This window comes from Bactrocera oleae, chromosome 2 (assembly GCF_042242935.1).
Source record: "Bactrocera oleae isolate idBacOlea1 chromosome 2, idBacOlea1, whole genome shotgun sequence".
NCBI classification, from domain to species: domain Eukaryota; kingdom Metazoa; phylum Arthropoda; class Insecta; order Diptera; family Tephritidae; genus Bactrocera; species Bactrocera oleae.
In genome coordinates this window covers 68,429,611-68,450,323 of record NC_091536.1, presented here as the reverse complement: position 1 = coordinate 68,450,323, position 20,713 = coordinate 68,429,611, and the positions used below count along the sequence as shown (strand labels likewise).

General features: G+C 33.3%; 2 protein-coding genes and 1 long non-coding RNA gene across 5 annotated transcripts; 2 read left to right on the top strand and 1 right to left on the bottom strand.

The window, feature by feature from the left end:
* Window positions 1-965: 965 nt before the first annotated feature.
* On the top strand, window positions 966-4,211 carry LOC118681851 (17-beta-hydroxysteroid dehydrogenase 13). The gene is made up of 6 exons (XM_070105573.1): window positions 966-1,213; window positions 2,976-3,131; window positions 3,194-3,370; window positions 3,454-3,526; window positions 3,591-3,897; window positions 3,977-4,211. The coding sequence occupies exons 1-6, from the start codon at window positions 1,055-1,057 to the stop codon at window positions 4,041-4,043; spliced, it is 939 nt and encodes a 312-aa protein (XP_069961674.1). The 5' UTR covers window positions 966-1,054; the 3' UTR covers window positions 4,044-4,211.
* A 365-nt stretch (window positions 4,212-4,576) lies between these two features.
* LOC118681092 (uncharacterized) lies at window positions 4,577-6,069 on the bottom strand. Of its 3 annotated transcripts, none has more exons than XR_011394810.1 (5): window positions 5,968-6,069; window positions 5,704-5,725; window positions 5,342-5,605; window positions 4,936-5,216; window positions 4,577-4,876 (listed from the first exon to the last, which is right to left on the bottom strand). It is a non-coding gene; the product is annotated as an uncharacterized lncRNA (long non-coding RNA). The 3 variants fall into 3 exon arrangements; XR_011394809.1 differs by having other exon boundaries at window positions 5,912-6,040; XR_011394808.1 differs by lacking the exons at window positions 5,704-5,725; window positions 5,968-6,069 and having other exon boundaries at window positions 5,342-5,697.
* On the top strand, window positions 5,953-10,764 carry LOC106617296 (17-beta-hydroxysteroid dehydrogenase 13). The gene is made up of 6 exons (XM_070105574.1): window positions 5,953-6,259; window positions 9,623-9,778; window positions 9,854-10,030; window positions 10,092-10,164; window positions 10,230-10,536; window positions 10,605-10,764. Exons 1-6 carry the CDS (start codon window positions 6,101-6,103, stop codon window positions 10,651-10,653), a joined length of 921 nt encoding a protein of 306 aa, XP_069961675.1. The 5' UTR covers window positions 5,953-6,100; the 3' UTR covers window positions 10,654-10,764.
* The last annotated feature ends 9,949 nt before the right edge of the window (window positions 10,765-20,713 follow it).

The window sequence follows — 20,713 nt, the reverse complement described above, 5'->3', positions numbered from 1 at the left end:
TATCAGTTTGTAAGCGATTTATAATAATTTTATTGTTTACTGTGAGAAAACAAAAAATGCATTTGTACTTAAAGAGTACTTTAAGTGTGCTTATATATTCACAGAAACCTTTTACATTATATTAACTGTCCCTTCGAGACAACCCTCTGACTGTTTAATATTATATTTAACTTTGTGGATAGAGTAAGCTGCCAGTGGCGGATACACGGAGGATTTTTAATATGAACCCATACCACAAAATTCTCATCCCCCTTCCGAAATTATCCGCCCCTTTTAGCTGCATAACTAATTATTTGACATGCTTGTAAAAAACAATTGAAGAAAAACACAATTTTCTACTGAGTTTTTGTCTTTTTCTTTTCGGTTTAGGTCTAAAGTAGACTAAAATGCAATGAAATGTAAGCTAGGTTTATATTACTAGTATTTCCGCAATTTCATAGAAATAATAGAATTATTAACAATATTTCGTATTCAATAACTTCAATTACGAAATTCGAAGGCCTAGATTTTCATATAGGGCGCTGATTCCTTTTTCAATACTTACAGAATAAATTGTATATTTTAAATATTCAAACGTAACGCTCTAAAGTGAGAAAGTTTGTATTGTTATAGAACAAGTTCTTGTCCAAAAAACCTATATTCGTATATATAGTTTGACATCAGCTGTCATTTCAGATTCGAACATTAACTTATGGAAAGGTAGTCAATATAGTAGTATAAACCAATATTCTCGCTTTGGTGCTTCACTAGTATAGTATTGCGACATGCCTGTGATCGATATGTGAACCTACGACACATCATGTAATAGTCGCACACACACAACCCTCCAGCATGACAGCTGATTTTTTGTCTTTCCGCTTTATTAATAAATTTTGATTTAGTTTTTTTTATGAATCCTTATCATTTCTATTTTTTATCATGTTTAATCAGATATTTAAACGACGAGACCGAAGTGATTTTATAGAAAAATTGTTATCTCAATGTTAACCTGGCTACCGTCCAGTGATACTGTTACACTTAGCTGAGAATTAACTCTTATACCTATGTTTTAAAAATGGTTGGAAAAAGTGCGCAAAGAGTGATTATCTGGATATTCAATATCATATTGGCGGTTTTCATATGGCCTATAGTGCTTTTAGTATCCTCCATATTTACTAATATTGAAAGTTGCCGACGCAAAACGGAAAAATCTATTAAAAATGAAGTGGCCGTTGTAAGTGCAATGACATGTTTAATATAAAGGAAATAATATTACTAATAATTATTAAAACTATTAAAAAAAAAGAGTATATAGTAAGCATAAACTGAAGTAAATCGAGTTTTGTAGATTGATAGTTGCATCAAACTTCAAAGCTTTAGAATTGCATCATTTGTGATAGATTTTCATACGACAGCGAAATGACAAATTTTACTAATGCCATTGATGACGGTATAAATATTCTAAATTTGCGAATTACTGACGAATACTTTAAATGGGAGCTTCGGCCGAGTCCTGAACGGCGCCTTTAACCTCTAAACAGCATAGCGCTAGTCAAAATCAAAATCATTACTAAGTTTAATTGCGTTACTAAATTTAATTATTATAAAACTAAAAAGAACTAACATCAAATGAGTCCAACAGAAAAAAATAATAATTTTAAGTGTAAATATTTAAAGACAATTGGAAATAAATTCTTAAGCATAGTGATAAGAAGCATGATCAGGACGCTGAGTCATATTCGTCTCCGGGAATCTGAACAGGGTATATTAAGTTTTTCACGAAATTTGTAATACCCGGAAAGAAACGTCGCACATCTTATAAAAAATATATATAAATGATCAGCATGATGAGCTGAGTCGATTTAGGCATATCCCAGGGTCCGTCTGTATATACGCGAACTACTCCCTCAGCTTTTGAGATATCGAACAGAAATTTTGTTCACGTCCTTTTCTCCCAAAGCAGCTGCTCTTTTATAGAAACCGCTGATATCGAACCACTATCGCATATAGCTGCCATACAAACTGAACAATCAAAATTAAGTTCTTATATGGAAATATTTTTCATTTCACGAGGTAACTTCACGAAATTGAGCACGTGTTATGGTCTATAATAGCAGTGCAATCTCCGAAGAATGTTTAGATCAGATCAGCATATAGCTGCCATACAAACTGAGCAAAAACGAGATTTCTCAGTAATATAATATAACTGTTTGCTGCGCTAGTGAACCTTGTTACGTTACAAAGTAATATGCATAACTAGATTATTGCTTAACGGCTACTTTATAATACAATGTTTGGAATTATCGAAGCGATTAGATGCATGTTCAGTTCTTATGTAATCGATGTAGTATATATGTCTGTATTTATATTTGCACACAACTCGTAACAAAAAATCATCAAAGATTGTTTACAAAGTTCAAGGAAACTGCAGGGAAAGAAAGTTGGTCGACCTAAAATTAAACACAAAGAGCGCCACTAACGATTGAAAAATCTTATTTAAACCAAGAAAAATCGTTAACTTTGGTTGTACTGAAACGAGAATACCTTTCACAAATAAAAAAGTTTCCATACAAGAACTCGGTATTGATTAGTTTGAATGGCAGTTATGTGGTATAGTAGCTCGATCTAAACAATATATTCGGAAATAGTAGCGTTACCTTGAGCATTAATTCATGCCAAATTTCGTGAAGATAACAAGTTTTCCATACATGAACGATTCCGACAAATGAGCTGCTTCTTAGTGCGAAGAGGACGTGTGCAAAATTTTAGATCGTTATTTGAATAACTGAGGGAGACAATATACGTACAGACGGAAATGTCTACATCGACTAAGATCGTCATGCTGATCATTTATATTTATACTTTTTAGGGTCTCCAACGTTTCCTTTTGGGTGTTACAAACTTCGTGACAAATTTAAGGTACACTGTTCGGTATAATTCAAAAAATACTACTAAATTGAACACTCTATTTATAGTAAATTTTAAATATATTCAAGGTCACTGGTTCAGCAAGTGGGCTGGGTAAACACATAGCCATACAATTGGCCGCCAGGGGATGCCATGTCGCAATATGTGACATTAATTTCGATTTGGCTGTGACGACAGCGCGAGAAATAGCCGAAAAATATGGTGTCAAAGCAAAAGCTTATAAGGTTAGTGAATTGAGGGCTTAATTCAAACATCTCAATTAGTTGAATAATGTCTCATATTACAGGTGGACGTCAGCAAATACGATGAAATTGTGAAACTCAATGGCAAACTAACAAATGACATAGGTGCCGCCACTATACTCGTGAATAATGCGGGGTTGTTGTTCCATGCGGATAGGATAAAGCCCACAGTCGAAGAAATTCAAGCGATGATAAATGTTAATTATACTTCACATTTCTGGGTGAGTTAATGAAGAATTTAACAAAATGTCGTCGAAATATCAAAGTAGACAAAAATATCATAAATATTGAACATTTTTTCCAGACAAATCGTGTGTTCATGGAGAATATGAGGCGTGCCAAGAAAGGGTATATTATGGCCATATGCTCTGTAGCCGGTAAGTTACATAAACTTTCAAATAAAAAATTTAAAAAATTGATTTGATTTATATTTATATCAAGGTCTACAGGTATTGCCGCAGAGCGAACCGTATAGTAGTGCTAAATTCGCTGTGCGCACCCTGATGCGAGCAATGCGGGCCGAACTAATAGTTGAGGGACTGCGTTATATTCATCTTACTACCGTATTTCCTTTTTTTATTGCAACCAACGCTAAGGTTATCCAGTTGTCCAAAGATGAAGGCTTCGGTACTGTATATCCATTACTAGAAAGTGAAGAAGTAGCGCAGAGAGCTGTATCGGGAATGTTATGTGGTGAAGTGGAAATTATAATACCGAGTTTCCTTGCACTCATGTATCGCCTCTTAGCGTAAATAATTACAACATTTTAAAAGCAAATAGGAATCTGAAATAATTTAAAATTATTATTATTTTTGCTGTCTTTGCAGATTTTTACCACAACGAGTTCAAGATTGGTTGAATTCTACGTATGTTGGCTCATCACAAAAACTTTAAAACAATAACAAGTAAAGTAGGACTAGGTTCGAGTGGCTGCACTCTCACAATTCTTATAAACCAAAGGCGAAAACATATTTAGAGCGTTAGCAAAATTGTATATTAATAAATGTTTTAAATGAATTTAAAATTCGTTATTCGACGAAACGATGGTATATCGTGAACCAATTTCACTGCTTATTGATATTAAAGTGTTTGTCTAAGTTAAGGCGCTCATTTTATTTTGTTAAGATAGCTTACATACTTAACGATATGTATGCATATGAGATAAAGTCAACCAGACTAACGAAAACCATTATATCAGGCGTATGGGGGCTAGGTTAAGTACTGAACCGATTTTATATATTTTAGACAACAGATCACAATATTTTTGGGGAAAAATGTACTCTTAATTTCATTACATATCTTACAGATATTTTGTAAAATCAGGCCTATATACTGAGGGCCTCAGATAAGGTATCTGAGACTAGTCTAGTTAGATTTCAACCAATTTCAGTTGAGAGTTGACTCATATTAGAAATAAAAGCACACGATTTTATTTTCTGCCGATATTTTTACTGCTACTTGATTTATATTTTATAAAGTTATATTATGTTATATGGGAGATATGAGTAGGCAAGATGATGTTAGGAACCGAATTTGGTTTCCCGTGTTTTTGCTGAGATGTGAGATTTATAGAGGGGCCCATTCTTTAAAAACTGTTAATACCTTTTCCAGCTGTGATTCTCTTTAGCAAATTTTATATATAACTTCACGAATAACGGCGATTTGGGGCGTGGTCTTTGATTGTCATAATTTATAGTATAGCCGAGTATAAAGAAATCATAAAAGACCTGGCAAAGGAGATCAAAACCAATGAACCAAAATAATGCAAATACCGTTTAACAATTACCGAATTGTGATTATTTTCTGTTCGATAGGCTCAGCTGTCACGAGGCATACGTTCAATAATGCCAGCGTACTGGTTCACACCTCCGTCGTCGCCATGGCCAAACTGGTTGAAGTAGGCTACGAATTGCTGCCATATCCACCATATTCTCCAGATTTGGCTCAGTGTGATATATTTTTTTTTTTTTGTTCCCAAAGTTGTGAAATTTACGAGACAGGATAATTTAAGCGAAGCAGAAGTTTATTGCCGTCAGGGAGGCCTACTGCTGTACCAGGTGTAACGAGCTAAATTTAGACAATGTTTAAAAATAAATCGACAGAGGGGGCAATATATATGTCATAAAAAATTCCGACTTAAATCTATCACGAACTATATATGTACATGCAAACAACTTCTATTTGCTACTTACCAAGATGGAAAGATTTGCAGATTTATACGAATCTCTATGAAAGCGAACTTATACCATTTGTAAATATTTTCATAGAGAGTATTTGATATTGCAGATTTTCTAGGTCTACGATGTCATTTCACGCATTGAAAAATCTCGCCTTATTGAGGAGGCCAGCAATTAGTCCGGACCTTAATCCAATCGGGGAACTTTGCGGCATACTCATTGGAAGAGGAGAGCAGTGTAAAAAAATGTACTCAATTCCATGCTTTACAATTACAATTGCTCGTAAAAAAAAGAGATTATATATCTTACAAATCTAATCCCTTACAGGAACTTCGAATATAAATCATACTTTTATTTAAATAATTTTTTCGCCCTACCTTTGCTTTACAGAGCTATCAACTTTTACAATTAATTATAATTGAGTTATAAATAAAATAATTCTGTAATTATTTTGTTTATTGACTTTCAACATCGAAATCGAACAAGTCAAAGTTCGGAAACATAATACCGAACAGGATGTACAAAAATATCACTGAGGTAATTAATCGCTCTGCCGCATAATATTTATGTGCATATAAAAAGCACCTTTAAATGAATAATGATTAAAAATGGTAATAATTTTTGAACACAACAACAGTTACTTGCTGACAACAGCTTGCATTTAGTGGCTCAGTACTATTTCAGCGGTAGCGCAGAACGCAACGGTTTTCTTCTTTATTTACTGCACAAATATTTATTTGATAACAAATATTTAACGAAATACTTGCATTACGAATGGCGACTGATGCATTCAAAAAATTACGCGCCTGGTCAGTGGTCGCCCTCTTAACGCTATTTATGCCGACCATTCTGTTAATTTCGGTGTTAATATATCTCTACGATAATTTTGTGAGAAGTAAAGTGTGCAAAGATATTACCGGCGAAGTGGCTGTGGTAAATATTTTATTGAAAGTTATTTATATACAATATTTAAGTACGTATGACTAAAAATTTTGTGTGACTAAAAATTTGTTCTATACTACTAATCGCATAATTAACTCTAGATTAATTTTTTATAAAGGATCACATGAGCAGAAAAGAATATTTCATAAAATATAAGCCAATGACTTATGCTTAGAAGTGTTTATGTTGCTCCTATTAATGGCATTGAAAAACTATTTAATTAAAAAGGTAGACCCATTAAGTGATATTTTAAATTGAGTTGAATGTCATTTTTGGAATGCTAAGCTAAGAACACTCACTAGGGTTCAGTCTTTAAAAATCATGCAGTTTTAGATCATAGGGACTACTTGTATGTTAGATTATGAAGTTGTGGTAAAAGAAATGAAACGTCGTTACTATATTACTAATTTAAATTACTTTAAAAAAATTTTACTTTTCCATTCTTACGCTTTGTTTTAATTAAGTTAATTAACAAATTGACTACAACTATGAATCAATTAATTAATTTAAATATTTATTCGTTTTATATTATATATTGTGATACTATTTAATATATTGTGACATTATTTAAGCAATTGTTTTATTCCGCTATCTTTATTGGTGCTTGATTTATGTATTATAATTGAAAGAATCTGATGGAAGTTAGTATTGCGTTACAGCAGAGAAGTAGGCAAGATACTGTAAAGAACAAAATTGGATTGAAAATTTTCGTGTAGTTGCTGAAATATGAGATTTCTTGGCGAGTTCACTTTTTGGTTTCATTATACGACTTAATTGAGTGCTCATTAAAAGACTTAATTAAGTCAATTAACAAAATTGCTACAACAATAAACAAATTAATTGATTTAAATATGTATTCTATGTTTTTTATACGTCTTAGTTGAGTCCATTAGTAAATTGCCTACACCAATGAACTCATTAATTGATTTGAATTTAGTTTAATTACTAATTTAGTCAATTATCATATAAATAAGGTTAAAAATTATCATAAACTGATCGTCAAACCTTGGGTGTGTAAAATTATTATTTAGTGTTTATTATGTTTAAGACAGCGTAAAACCGAAATAATTGTTATGTTTTTCTGATTCTGATTTAGTTTTGCTATGTTTTAAACGAACTTACATACAGGGTAGCACATACATTGACTTTCTTTCATTCATATAATACTTTTCAAATAGAGCTAGAAAACTGTTACTCTAGCAACTTTTGTAATGAAGTAGTTTTCTATGAGTGATATAATTATTCAGTTTTTCAAATACAAGGTGTGTCCTAAAAATAACCAAACTTTTTAGATAAAAAATTAAGAAATTTTTTTTATCAAACATTTTTTCACTTTTATGGTTTTCATTTAATTCATGAGGAACTAAACGCTCACAGATCTTTCTTTTACCCAAATCTTGAGTTGAATTTCTCCAAAAAGTGTTTTTACTCGCATTTAATACTTCAACCAACATTCTCGTAGAAAAATCTCACGGACTTTCTTCATCAAATCAGCACTATTACTAGCTTCTGGACGACACAACTGTTGGTCATTTAAATCCTAACGGCTATTAAATCGTGTGAACCACGTGTAAACTTAGTACGACGCATACAATCACCACCGTACAATTTTTTATTCAATTCGTGCGTCTCAATGTTTTTTTCCGATATAAGGAACACAAAATTGGTTTTTTGTTTTCCTAAAAATTTAAATATGATGAATGTACACTTTTCAATTCTACAAATCGTTGAATGATTTATATATAAAGTTCGGTTACACACTTTGTAAAATAAGTATCCCACAAACAAATTTTTGAATTGAAAATATAAACCACTTAAGAGCCACCCTGTATATAAATAAAATTTTTTAAACACAATTTTAACACCAGCGAGTGAAAAAGTTATCTCCAAGCACATAAATATGTTTATTCGCTTTCGCTCTCACTATATCGTTATCAAAACTGCTAAAAAAAAAACAAAAACACAAAAAGCAAAACGAAAAGACTTAAATAAGTAAATATATATATTACATATGTATAGCTAGTTTTGTTAAAACTAGAACTTGTTTTTATACCAGTTATCTTCTAAAGACTTATCTATTGATTTTACTTCCACTTGCGGAAAAAAACACAAGACCTTCAGAAGATTCACGGTCAATGTTATGAATTAATTCAATAGCAAAGCTATCGTAGTGGCAATGCACCAGTTGCAATATTTTTTTGTTTTCGAAATACAGACAAACATAGTCATAGCTTAATGGGATTACGCGTCGATTCATTAACAATACACGATTGCATACTAATTTTTTCAATAGAGAGCAACCGTTTAGGAAAGCACTCGGCGTTACAGATTTATAATTTTTATTGTTTACTTTGCAATTTGCAATTTAATAGCAATTCGTCTCATATATGGCAAGCATTTGCTAAATGAAATGCAAAGTTCAGACGCCTTTCTTTGTTTTGAAAAGCTGACAATGAGAAATGAATGCAACCTATAAATCACCATAAGATAGGATTTCGAATAATTTGAGCAAATATGTTTACTATAGATAAAATTTGTAAAATTTTAAAATTTTATCGCATTAATTTGAAATATTTTATACCAATTTTTAATGTAATCTATAATAGCGGTGTAGTTGAATGAATTGGAGATTATTTCAATTGCCCTGTATTGGCTACAAATGCAACACTGTAGTACCAGTCAAGAATTCAAGTCACGTCAAAATATCAGATTTTCTTAAAAAGTTCGTATGCCTTATGTGTGTTGAAATCTCCACTTTCTGATGGTGTCAAAAGTATACACATTACTGTGGTAAATTTTCTCCAAAAATTGCAAAAAAAAACACTAAACGATTCAAAGCTGATTAAAAATCTAAAGAAAGTTTCCTCCCTCTTATTTTAAATATAAAAAATACAATTTACTTGAGACATAAGTAGGCAAGTTTAAACCAACTTTCGTCAAAAAAAAATTTTTTTTTTTGTACAAGAAAAATTTAAAAAACCAAAAACTTAGAAATTTGAATTTTGCATAGAAATTATGAAGTTATGCGAAAAAAGTATTCATACAAAAGTTGTAGATATTTTCATTATTTAGAACTTTATTATCTACAACTTTTCCATAAAACTAAAACATGATCGACATAAGCCGTTTTTGACCCTTAAAAAATCGACCACGCCCCTCCGCTGCCTCTTACTGACGTCAAACCGTCTAAACTAAGAATAGAAAGTTTCAAGTTTGAAGACGAATTTTACAAAGATTTTGAATGGTTTTTGAAATGCATCCGGAATGCATCGAATTTTTCAGGAATGTTGCATTCTGCGGTTGTTTTTTCTAGCATACACATACCAATCATCCTCTCTTTTAAATCCATTCAAGGTTACCGGTGCGGCAGGTGGACTGGGTAAATGTATCGCTATAGAATTGGCCGCCAGGGGATGTCATGTCGCTATATGTGATATTAATTTCGATTTGGCTGTGACGACAGCTAAAGAAATCGCCAATAAGTATGGCGTCAAAGCAAAAGCTTATAAGGTGAGTGAACTAGAAGTTCGGTTCAAAACACTAAATTTAAAATCTGATTTTATTCAATAATGTCTCTTATAACAGGTGGACATCACCAAATTCGATGAAATTGTAGAACTCAATGAGCAACTAACCAACGACATTGGCGTCGCCACTATACTCGTGAATAATGCAGGGTTGCTGGTGCACTCTGATCAGCTAAATCCCACAGTGCAGGAAATTGAAGCCATGGTTAAGGTCAATTACTTGTCACATTTCTGGGTAATTTAAAGAATTACTTACATTTAATATATTCTAAAGTCATTTCACTAATTTTTTTTAGACAAATCGCGTATTTCTCCAAAACATGAAGCAAGCCAAACGAGGCCATATTGTGGCCATCAGCTCGTTGGCTGGTAATTCTTATAATATAAATTGCTTATCAGTTAAATTCAAAGTACATTTCCTCAATTCCGCACAGGTCTGATTACGCTGCCACAAGCCGAACCATACTGCAGTGCTAAGACCGCCGTGCGCACTCTAATGCGTGTCTTACGCGCTGAACTGAGACTAGCCGGCATTACGGGCATTGGCACGACCACAGCATTTCCCTTCTTTTTGCAAACTCACGCAAGGGTGGAAGAGCTTATTCAGGACACTGGTTATGCAGAAATGTATCCAATTTTAAAGGGCGAAGATGTGGCTGAGCGAATTGTGCGTGGCATGCTGCGTGGTGAAGTGGAGATTGCGATACCCGGATTCTTTATGATTATCTATCGCTTTATAACGTATGTAATATTATTGAAATATGTGCAGAAAGTTAATTTTTATACTTTTTTTGTAAATGAAATTGCAGGCTTTTGCCGGCACGAGTTAAGGATTGGTTCTTCACTGTCCATCATTAGCTAGTTTTATTCACCAACGCGTGTTGACATCACTAAAAAGGCAATAAATTTATGTTTTCTTGGTTTATAAATGTAGTTAATTTCTCAAATAAATATTATAGACCAGTCAAATGATTTTTTAATTGAATCTTCTTAGTCCACAAACTATAAACCCTAATTTTATACAGTTCCGAGAATGATCGCCGATTGCAAACCATCTAAGTCTTTGGATACCAAAATAAATTTCATACAGAGAGAGGTTATCTTGAAATTTTTACCTGCTCTGGATTATCTAAACGTAAATTGAACTGTTGTTAAACGTTAGAGAGAAGCAACATTCTACGGCTAAAGGCATAAGATTAAATGATGAGATGAGGAAGCTGTATTATCGTTATGAAGTCATCGGCTGTGATCGGTACTTTCATGCCTCGCTAAGTAATTGCAAATTTTATTAAAGAATTTTTACAAAAGAAGGCCTAGTAAAAGCAATGAATTTTAAAATAAAAAGAATCGCACTGTCGATATAAAAAACTAATTTTACACAAATAAATAGTTCTGAAGAGAATTTTTTAATGACACCAAGGTAATGTTTGGTGGGATTAGAAGATCGAGGTGAACTAGGAAATAGAAGCGAGCGATTGAAGGCAATAATTTTCCGTCATGACAACACACGGATGGAAAACAGCGGTTAGGAAGATTTGATCTTGATCCTGATCGATTTTGAAGCGAAACTTTTTATCTTAGATATCTAGTTGGTGATTTTAAATTTTCGTCCGGCGAGTCACAGTCCGATTCAATAATAAGTACATACATCAAATTTTAAATAAAATATCTAGACGAAGCCAATATTTTAACTAGTGCACAGTTAAGGGACGTTTAAGTTTTAAAATATGATTTTCATGACATAAAATCCAACTCTATACTCTTTTGCAACCAGCCTAGAATAACTCATCTATTTAAATGCGCACGAGGTCAAAGACCGTCAACTCAAAATCATTGCACTCTCACAAAAAAAAAAATTAAGAAAACAACAAAAACAAAAATGCGCAACAAACAACCGTTAAAGCCACTCATGCGCATTCCGTTTGCTATTTTGGTACACAAAGCAGCGGTCGCGCATGAGCCCTGCAGCGCCAATGCACAGCGCACACGTGCACACACACACAGGCACATGTACAATAAGAGAAACAACAAACGAGCAATGAACCGCCACCATAAAAATAACAAACCGACTGCAGTGCGCGAACATCAGGTGCCATTGCCACAACCAAAGCTACGAGCGGCCGGCTTGCTATTTGCTAATGCTGGGGGTCTTTTGAGGCGACGATTTGCTGCACCGCTACTCGTACGCCACCGACTGTCATAATTGTTATTAGAATTTCACTGCGCGTCTAGAGTTTACGGCAAGCAGAAGTGCAGCTTTGAAGATACAGAGTGTGTTCGTGGATGTGTGTGTGTGTGTGTATGTGCGTGTATTAATTACAAATATTTATGTAGCGCTAAATCTGTTGCAGCTCAAAACTCCAAAACTCTGGGGTTTACGTTGCATGCCGCATGTTGCATGCTGTTTGCTGCTTACTGCTTGCTGCTGTCATGTGACAAGTGCATTTGAAACGCCCTGCTACTGTCGGTCTCCTCCACACAACAGAACCGCACTTTATTGCTCTTTGCTCCGTTCTACTCCTTTAACTGCCTCTTCAAATCACTCTGCACAACTTTTTTTTTAATGACAATTTCAATTAATTTTGTGGAGCTCCAGAAAAATTATACTTGCAACCGATTCATATTAAGGGCGCAGGGGGTCCAATACGATGCAAACGCAATGGAGTTGTTGGTATTATTATAAAATCTTTATTTTTTGTGCATTAACGACACTTAATGGCGCACATGCACGTAAATATCAGACAAAATGTTTATAATTGTAATGTAAATATATATGTACGTTTGTATGCGCTTGCCTAGAAGTGCATAGGTATTTAAAAGCCTCTAAACCATCATAGATGTGCTGAGTTTGCATAATTAATATTGTAGTTTATTGTATTCCAGCTATGAGCTAGCAGCGAGATATATAAGTTCAAGCAGAAGGTTACAGTTGGAGAACTGTGCTTAGTAATCACTTTTTTCGAATTCATGATTATTATTTTAATAATCGAAAAAATTAATTGTTGGATGGCGCCTAGAGATGTTTAGAATTTGTTACATTAATCAGACAGTAAATTAAATTTTTTTTTACACAAAAAACGTACTTTGTTCAGCAACTTATTTTGATCAAAAGGTCTGGAGACAGTGGTTTCGGATTCTTTGCTACATTCGAAAAATAGTAAAATTATGCCAACGATTTCTAGTCTAACCAATCCTTAAGCAAACTTTTTACACTAGATATCGGTATTTTACTAAGGTAAGAAGTTTTGAAAAATCAGTTTAGTACAATTACAATCAAGAATCGCTTCACACCGAAACAACTCGACGAAATACTTGCGCTTTACATTGAGAATGGACCAATAGTTTTATATTAGCATCATGTGCATATCATAGAGATCCATTTTACTGTCTTATCAATAGCAAAATTCCGTTCTTGGAAAAAAAAATTATTTTGAAGTTTATGCAACATTGCTGCATGTTCAAAAAGTGAATGTTTGGGACACCATTTTTTTTTTCAACGAAGCAAACCCATCAACGAAAAGTAATATCGATTTATGTTATTTATTATGTCTACCCGAAAAACCGTTAAAAAATCTAAGCGGTTACTGATTTAAACAAAACAGTAGACCAGGTGAATTAAATAACAAAAAAAACGTTATATTTGAATACACCGAAGGTTATAATATCCTCCCCAGGTCAGTTTATATGGCAGCTATATTCTATAGTGGTCCAATATCAGCGGTTCCGACAAATAAACAGTAGGGGAGAAGAAGACATGTGTAAAATTTCTGTTGGTTATCTCAAAAACTGATCGACTAGTACGCGTGTATACAGGCAGACGGCCAAACGGACGGCTAGATGAACGTGGCTAAACGACTTAGCTAGTCACCTTGATCATTTATATACTTGTATAAACTTTATCTCTGACGTTTCCTTCTGGATATTACAAACTTAATATGCACTATTCAGGGTAGAAAAATATCTCAAATATAAAAGGCGATTGTTTTAAATTTCAAAGCTATTGAATGTTCAAATACCTACAGTAACACAATATATACTTAATGCTTACATATTAAGGCCGATGATCATGGATACGCATTGATAAAGTCAGTAGTTCAAAAGAGATACATAGAAATAAATTTTTAAATAACTTTAAATTTAATCACAAAATATAAATATAATGAAAATCCCGTAAGTTTTAGATTACAACGTGTTTTGTCTGAATTTCAAACAAATAGAGAAATATGAAAAATATATACATCTATAACATAACCTCTCTAACTGTCTATCAATATGGAAAATATAATTACAATAGAGAGAACTTTTGCTGCCTCGGAAAGCTGCTGCTTGATGAACCAAATATAAGAGTGAATAATAAATGTTAATCAAAGCATCGTTAATGAGTAAATTTGCTGACTTTAACACATAAGTATAGTTAGTCAACATAGATATGGTTATTTCGTATATTTACCAATACTCAGTATTTAATTAGCCATGCGGCTATTATTAACTTGCTAACAGGTTGTTTCAAAACCTGTGGACTGCAAGTTTACCGTTTTATACGTTTTAAGTTAAATACAGGTAAATTGTGTGAGATCGCCTAAAAGTATGCGATAAAAATTGATTTTGAAATAAAAAACTAAGTACGAATAATTGCAGGTGCTATAGAAGGTTCTAATGGCATGACATTTCAAGTAAGCAAGAACGAATTGTGGAAGCTAAGCATTGCTGCTCCGAACATCACTGCTCAATTAGCTTTGAAAATTGCAGTTGTATGTCTACATTGTTTTTTCTGAAACTATTTCAAAATTTTAGCGATTTACCTTATAGATGTTAAATTGAAAAATTCTCGATCTCTCGATGTGACAGGATTTTAAATAATGGCAAACACTGTTATCTTGACTTGAGCTAGCATCACTTAACACAATTTGACAATTGTCTCACAAAATGCAAAACCAATGCAATAATTTGCAATTTTACTAATTTTTCACACACGAATCGGAAACATGTAAGCAACAACTGAAATGGCGGCGGAAACTGACAAAGTATATAACAAAATAGTGTTGCCAGTACGTTGAAAAAGTATATGCCATAATGCATTGTATAGATTGTTACAGATTTTTATTGAAAACCTTATTAAGGTGTCTTGAATAAGTTGTGAATGACAGGAAAAATTGTTGGTATGTATTTTTGTAGGTCTATAGCCTTATCCATAACAAATTAACTTATGAAGTGGCTTCAAGAGGACATTTAAATATACAGTATATATAAATTTGCTCACTTTTTAACAGTCTGGTAAGACTTCTCTTAGGACACTTCTAATATCTGTCATATATCTTGTGCTTAAAAGTAATTTTGGCTATAATAATATTCCATCAAGGCGTTCACTATGCGTAACAATTGCTGCGTTAAGTTAAAATAACGTAATTAAAACCTAAATGACTGTAGTTAAATGAAAATTTGTACTAAAATTAGTTGTCTTAACTACGTGGAGGTGTAATAAAGGCTGCATAAGTAAAGAAATAGAAAATAGGTTAAAAAAATTGCAATTTTCCTTGGAGTATAAACTGATAAATTTGTATTTTACTATCGAACTATTAAATTTACTAATGTAATCTGTAAAAATTCTTCAAAAATATTTTTAATTAAAAAGTTGATTCATGAGTTTTTTTGTCATAACATTTCAGTTAAATTCGATTAGATGGTATATTATTGCATTTACACACGTCTGTAGATTTATATGTATATTATGTATTGCTTATACAATATATTTAATTTTATTTTTGATTAAATCAATATTTTTAAGAAAAAAATAATATAAAATTAATTTTACATTACACAACCAACAATCTGTCAAAGTAAATACAACTCAATGCATTTTCAGTTTCCTCGCCATTTTAATTGTTGTTTTCGTTGCGCTGAAGAACAATTATTAAAAATTTTGATTTTTACCATCAAAATCGATAGAAATAAAGTGTTTACTGACAGATATAGATGTAGTAAGTTTCTTTATGAAAATCTGTATGCATAGCCCGTATTTTGTTAAATAAAAAACTCATGTGGTTTGTGAAGTGCTTGGTAGTGCCTTGCGAAGGCCACAACAGAAATCATGTTAGTGCTAATATGTGTAAATGTTTAAGTAAAATTTCTGCTTCGTGGCATGATTGATATTTTATCGTCTGCAGTTTTATTTTTTAAATATTCTAAAATATTGATGTCAACAAATATTTTATTTATTACCTTTTTTGTAGTTGGCTTCAAAACTGCTTGGTTGTTCTCTTATCAGAATTTGACAGTTTGAGTTCTATTATGTTCATTGCATGTGGAGAAAAGTTTTGGAAGCATATATATTTATTCGTATACGAGTATAAAGGGATTAGGCTGGTCTAGAGGCATCAAAATCCAACAATCTATCTATTCTAATTTATTTTAAGAGTAAGTAAAAAGGAATCGGTTTTCTTTCAGGCCTTATTAAACATATACGAGTTTTTAAGTATAACAAAAACATTTTAACCAAAAAAGTTAGGAGTAAGTTTCTTATAAAAAACTGCACGATAATGTTTATTTCAAGTTTAGCCGATAACTAAAGAGTTGTAATTACGCTATAAACTAGTTTTCTACCCACCGTATTTCTAGGTTCGGCTGCTAGCTAGTATTACTTTTTCCCAAGCTCAAAAAATGGCTCATAAACCAAGGTTTAAATCAAAAGATCGGGTTAAAATAGAAACAAACGCCGATTTTGAAATTCACGAAGTTTAATACTATCGGACCAGTATAGAAATATTGAAGGAACGTTCAAGAAATGTGTTATTCGATCTAGAAAGATTATGTCGAAAAATAAAGTCATATTTTCATTCAAAAAACGTACTATTATTATGAGGGCAAGCTAATTTGTGCAAAAGCGAACAACTTCTTTTCAATCTCATACAAATGGATTCAAGTATTTTGGAAAAACACATTAAATATATACAGGTTGGTTGAAAAGTTTATCTCTTAAACCAAGATCCAAAGTAGGTACATCTGTCATGTGAACACATGCAAAGTAGCAAATCATTCTGTCAATTAATTCTTTGTTTACACGCCATTTGAAGTTGACGTGTCTGAGTAATTTTTTAATATGGAAAAAATTAAAATCGCGCAATGATTAGATTCTTTGTTTTGAATGGTTTAAAAGCAGAGGAAATTTATGAACAACTGTTAGAAGTGTATAAGGAGTATTCATCTTCAAAACGTACCATTGAATTTCGGGCTGTTGAATTGAAACGTGGTCGTACTAGGCTTGATGGCGAGCAAGTTCATAATATTGTTAGCAAGCAAGTTCATAATAGTTAGTTATAATTTAGCTAAGCGTAAAATTGCTATTACCGTAGGAATTTCAGGCGAACGAGTACTTCCTATTTAAATAAATAATTACATATGAAAAAGCTGTTTGGAAAGTTAGTGCAGCACTAGTTAACAATTAAACAAAAATTGAATCGTAAACAAATTTCTCAGCATAATTTTGAGCGTTTTGGGCACAAAGAAATACATTTTCATCAAGACAATGCACCAGCGCCTGGTGTTTTAACAATGACAAAACTCAACAAATTAAAGTACGAATTGATTGAAGACCCACCGTATTCACCAAATTTGGCTTCCAGCCACTACTACCTCTTCAGACAGCTGAAACAATTCCTGTGTGGAATGCGTTTTTGATCGAATTAAGAAGCTATTCCAGCCGTAGACGGGTATTTTGCAGAGCTTCCGGAAATCAATATAGGGATGGCATAAAATTATAATATTAGCGGATCATTAGAATAAGTGTATTGAAGTTAAGTGAGATTATATTGAATAAAAAAATATATTTCGTATCAAAAACAGTACTTTTTCATTTCGAGCACAGCAACTTTTCAACCAATCTGTATGTACATATAAATTCAATCTAAGTTAGAAGTACCGTTTTTTGCATACCAATTAGAATCGATTTCGAAATTCAAATGTCGCAAAATGACTGTCAAACTCACTCACCTTTGACAATTTCCTCGCTAACAGAGAGGTGCAAATTTGCGTGGCAACTTCTATGTATTTTAGTTATGCATGCAACGGCATTGACGATGCGAAAAGCAAATGCACATTACATATGCGCGCATACATATATACAGCTGCATACGTACATACATATTTATGTGCGCTGCGCAGATGCGAATTTGCATTCATATTTCCCGTGCATGGGCTACATCAAATAACGGCGTTTTTATATGCACACATACAAAAGCATATGTATGTGTGTTGTTAATTAAAATTTTAATTTAAGCAAAAGCGGAAGTTAACACGGTGTACGAGCAGCAACAAATATACATACACACACACTTTCCACTTACAAACATGTTGCATGCCACACAAACGATGCCAACGTTGGTCGCATAAATACACAGGCAAATGTAGGAGTAGGTAGCACTATCATGGGTCCTCAGCCGGGCACTGGGCGTATAACCGATATTCATTGGTTCTGTTGGACTCCACTGTTGTGTGTATGTGTATTTATGTATATCAGTATGTGCGAGTGCGCATATGGATAAAATTGAATTTCATTTGTGAGGACAGTTGTTATCTCGCAATTTATTGTAAATTCAATTTCGCGGCACTTTTTACAGCTCTCTTTCGCCCTTCATACTCCTCGTTTACTTTCATGCTTCTCACATGTTTTTTTCCTCTTTTCTTTTCATTTTATTCTTTTTCTTTATCTGAGAGTGTCAACACTGACTTAAATGAGCATTTATTCAAATAACTGTTTATACGTCAATATGTCAGTATGCATGTAGATGAATTCATTTGTACGCAGGTAGCTGCGTACTTCAATAAATGGACCAACATATTCACAAACTCAGCGATATTACTGCTAACAGCAATTTTGTAGCATTAAATAATGTACAGCATTTACTAGCATGCATGCATATATGCCCTGTAGGAAATCAGCTGGTCATATATAATAGAAATGTGAAAAAAACATTAAAGCAACAACAAACACGGACAGTAAACAAACTACAAATGATATTTGCACAAACTTTTTTTTGTTTCATTAAGTAATTCTTAAACTAGAATATTGAAAAAAATATATTTTTTGTACGTCTTGAACTTTTATAGCCTTGCAACATTTTGTTTACCTAACGGTTGTTTGTATCTCCTAAAGCTAATCCCAAGATATATATAATATTTATATATGTTATACTAGACGCCCTCCGCTGCGCTCCGGGACGCTCGCTTCGCTCGCTCGCCTACGTCCGCCCCCCGCTGAGCGCGAGCTAGCTCGCTCTTATGTTAGTTGATTCTCGACAGCAGCAGAAAACATTTATATATAATAGAGAGATAATCAGGATGACGAGACGAGTTGAAATTCGGATGTCAATCTGTCTGTCTGTGTAAGCTGTAACTTTATATATGGCACCGTAAGAAGGTTGGTATTGCAGATGGGCGTAATCGGGCCATTGACACACCCACAAAATGTAAAAAAAAAAACTATAAATTGTCATAACTAAGTTCCACTTGATATTTCGTACAACGAATCGCATTAAGGAGGAACATCTTTGTTTTAAACAATTTATATTAGTGGACAATGCCCCGCCCCCTAATAGGTTCAATGTATATATCCTTTCAACAGCTCTTATGACAGTGTGAAGAGTTAAATCGGATGATAGCCCCGCACAATTCTCATATAACTGTTATGTCAAAAATTTGTAAAAGTGCGATTAATCAATAAATAAATTCGTCAGAGACATTAAATTTTACACCCAGGATGGTGACAAAATAGGACGAAGGGCGTGGCTAGGCCACCTTTAGGTGTAAAAAATCACTAAAAATGTTCTTCTATCTAGTGCCTAAGCATAGCAACTAGAAAAGAACAGTACTTTTAGAAGATGCTTTTAAAGTTGCCTGAGCGACGTGAATAGTCAGCGCGGAACCGGGTATAGAGCTCGATATATCGCTAACCAGTATATTTTCGAACAAAACTTTTATAGAGCATAGATATGTCTACATTTTGACTAGTACTTCAATCATTACCTGTGTTCATCTATTGAAATAACGTTTTTATACCCTGAACAGGGTATTTTCCAATAACGTCGGATACCATATAAAATATATATCTAAATAGGCAACATGACGAGCTGAGTCGATTTAGCCATGTCCGTCTGTCTGTCTGTATATACGTAAAGGACTAGCTCAGTTTTTGAGATATCGATCTGAAATATTGCTCACCTTTTTTCCTCCTCAAGAAGCTGCTCATTTGTCGGAACTGCTGATATCGGATCACTATAGCATATAGCTGTCATACAAACTGAACAATAAGAATCAAGTTCTTATAAAGAATATTTTGTATTTGTGAGGGTATTATAGCTTCGGTGCAACCAAAGTTAACGTATTTTTCTTGTTTTATTTTTGTTTTTAGACTTGAGATCAGTTTAAGCAGAAAAATCTTGATTTAAACCGCCAGACACCTTTTTTCGGAGTCCTCCTGGAGATCGGCTACGGGATCAAGAGAATCTAAAATTTTTCAAAATTTTTCGCTGATGTACCTAAATTACATTAAATCTGGAAATATACATTTTTATATTTATTTATCAAATAAAATACCACTTAAAAAACTGACTTGCAAGTGGATATAACGCCTTATGCTATGATTTGTGATATCACTTGTTCAGATTTTATCTGCTGGGTGTGCGCTTATTATACCACCAACTCAATCCGACTTCTCGACAACACATCATTAAGTGTAGTATTGTGGGTGGCAAACAGTTGTGGCATGCCACATACGCTTTCCGCTTACAATGTCACCGAACAAAGGGTTGAGTTTCCCCACTTCATTCATCACTTAATGCACATTTTGATGTGTGTGTATGTGCTTGTGATGTCGCACAATGTGGCAGCATGAATCTGAGAGGCTGTAAATCCCCACACACACCTG

Coding starts and splice junctions, on each gene's coding strand:
- LOC118681851 (XM_070105573.1), top strand. CDS start 1,055: ATGGTTGGAAAAAGTGCGCAAAGAGTGATTATCTGGATATTCAATATC. Junction 1,214..2,975: donor TTAAAAATGAAGTGGCCGTT/GTAAGTGCAATG, acceptor AATATATTCAAG/GTCACTGGTTCAGCAAGTGG. Junction 3,527..3,590: donor GGCCATATGCTCTGTAGCCG/GTAAGTTACATA, acceptor ATTTATATCAAG/GTCTACAGGTATTGCCGCAG.
- LOC106617296 (XM_070105574.1), top strand. CDS start 6,101: ATGGCGACTGATGCATTCAAAAAATTACGCGCCTGGTCAGTGGTCGCC. Junction 6,260..9,622: donor TTACCGGCGAAGTGGCTGTG/GTAAATATTTTA, acceptor AATCCATTCAAG/GTTACCGGTGCGGCAGGTGG. Junction 10,537..10,604: donor ATTATCTATCGCTTTATAAC/GTATGTAATATT, acceptor ATGAAATTGCAG/GCTTTTGCCGGCACGAGTTA.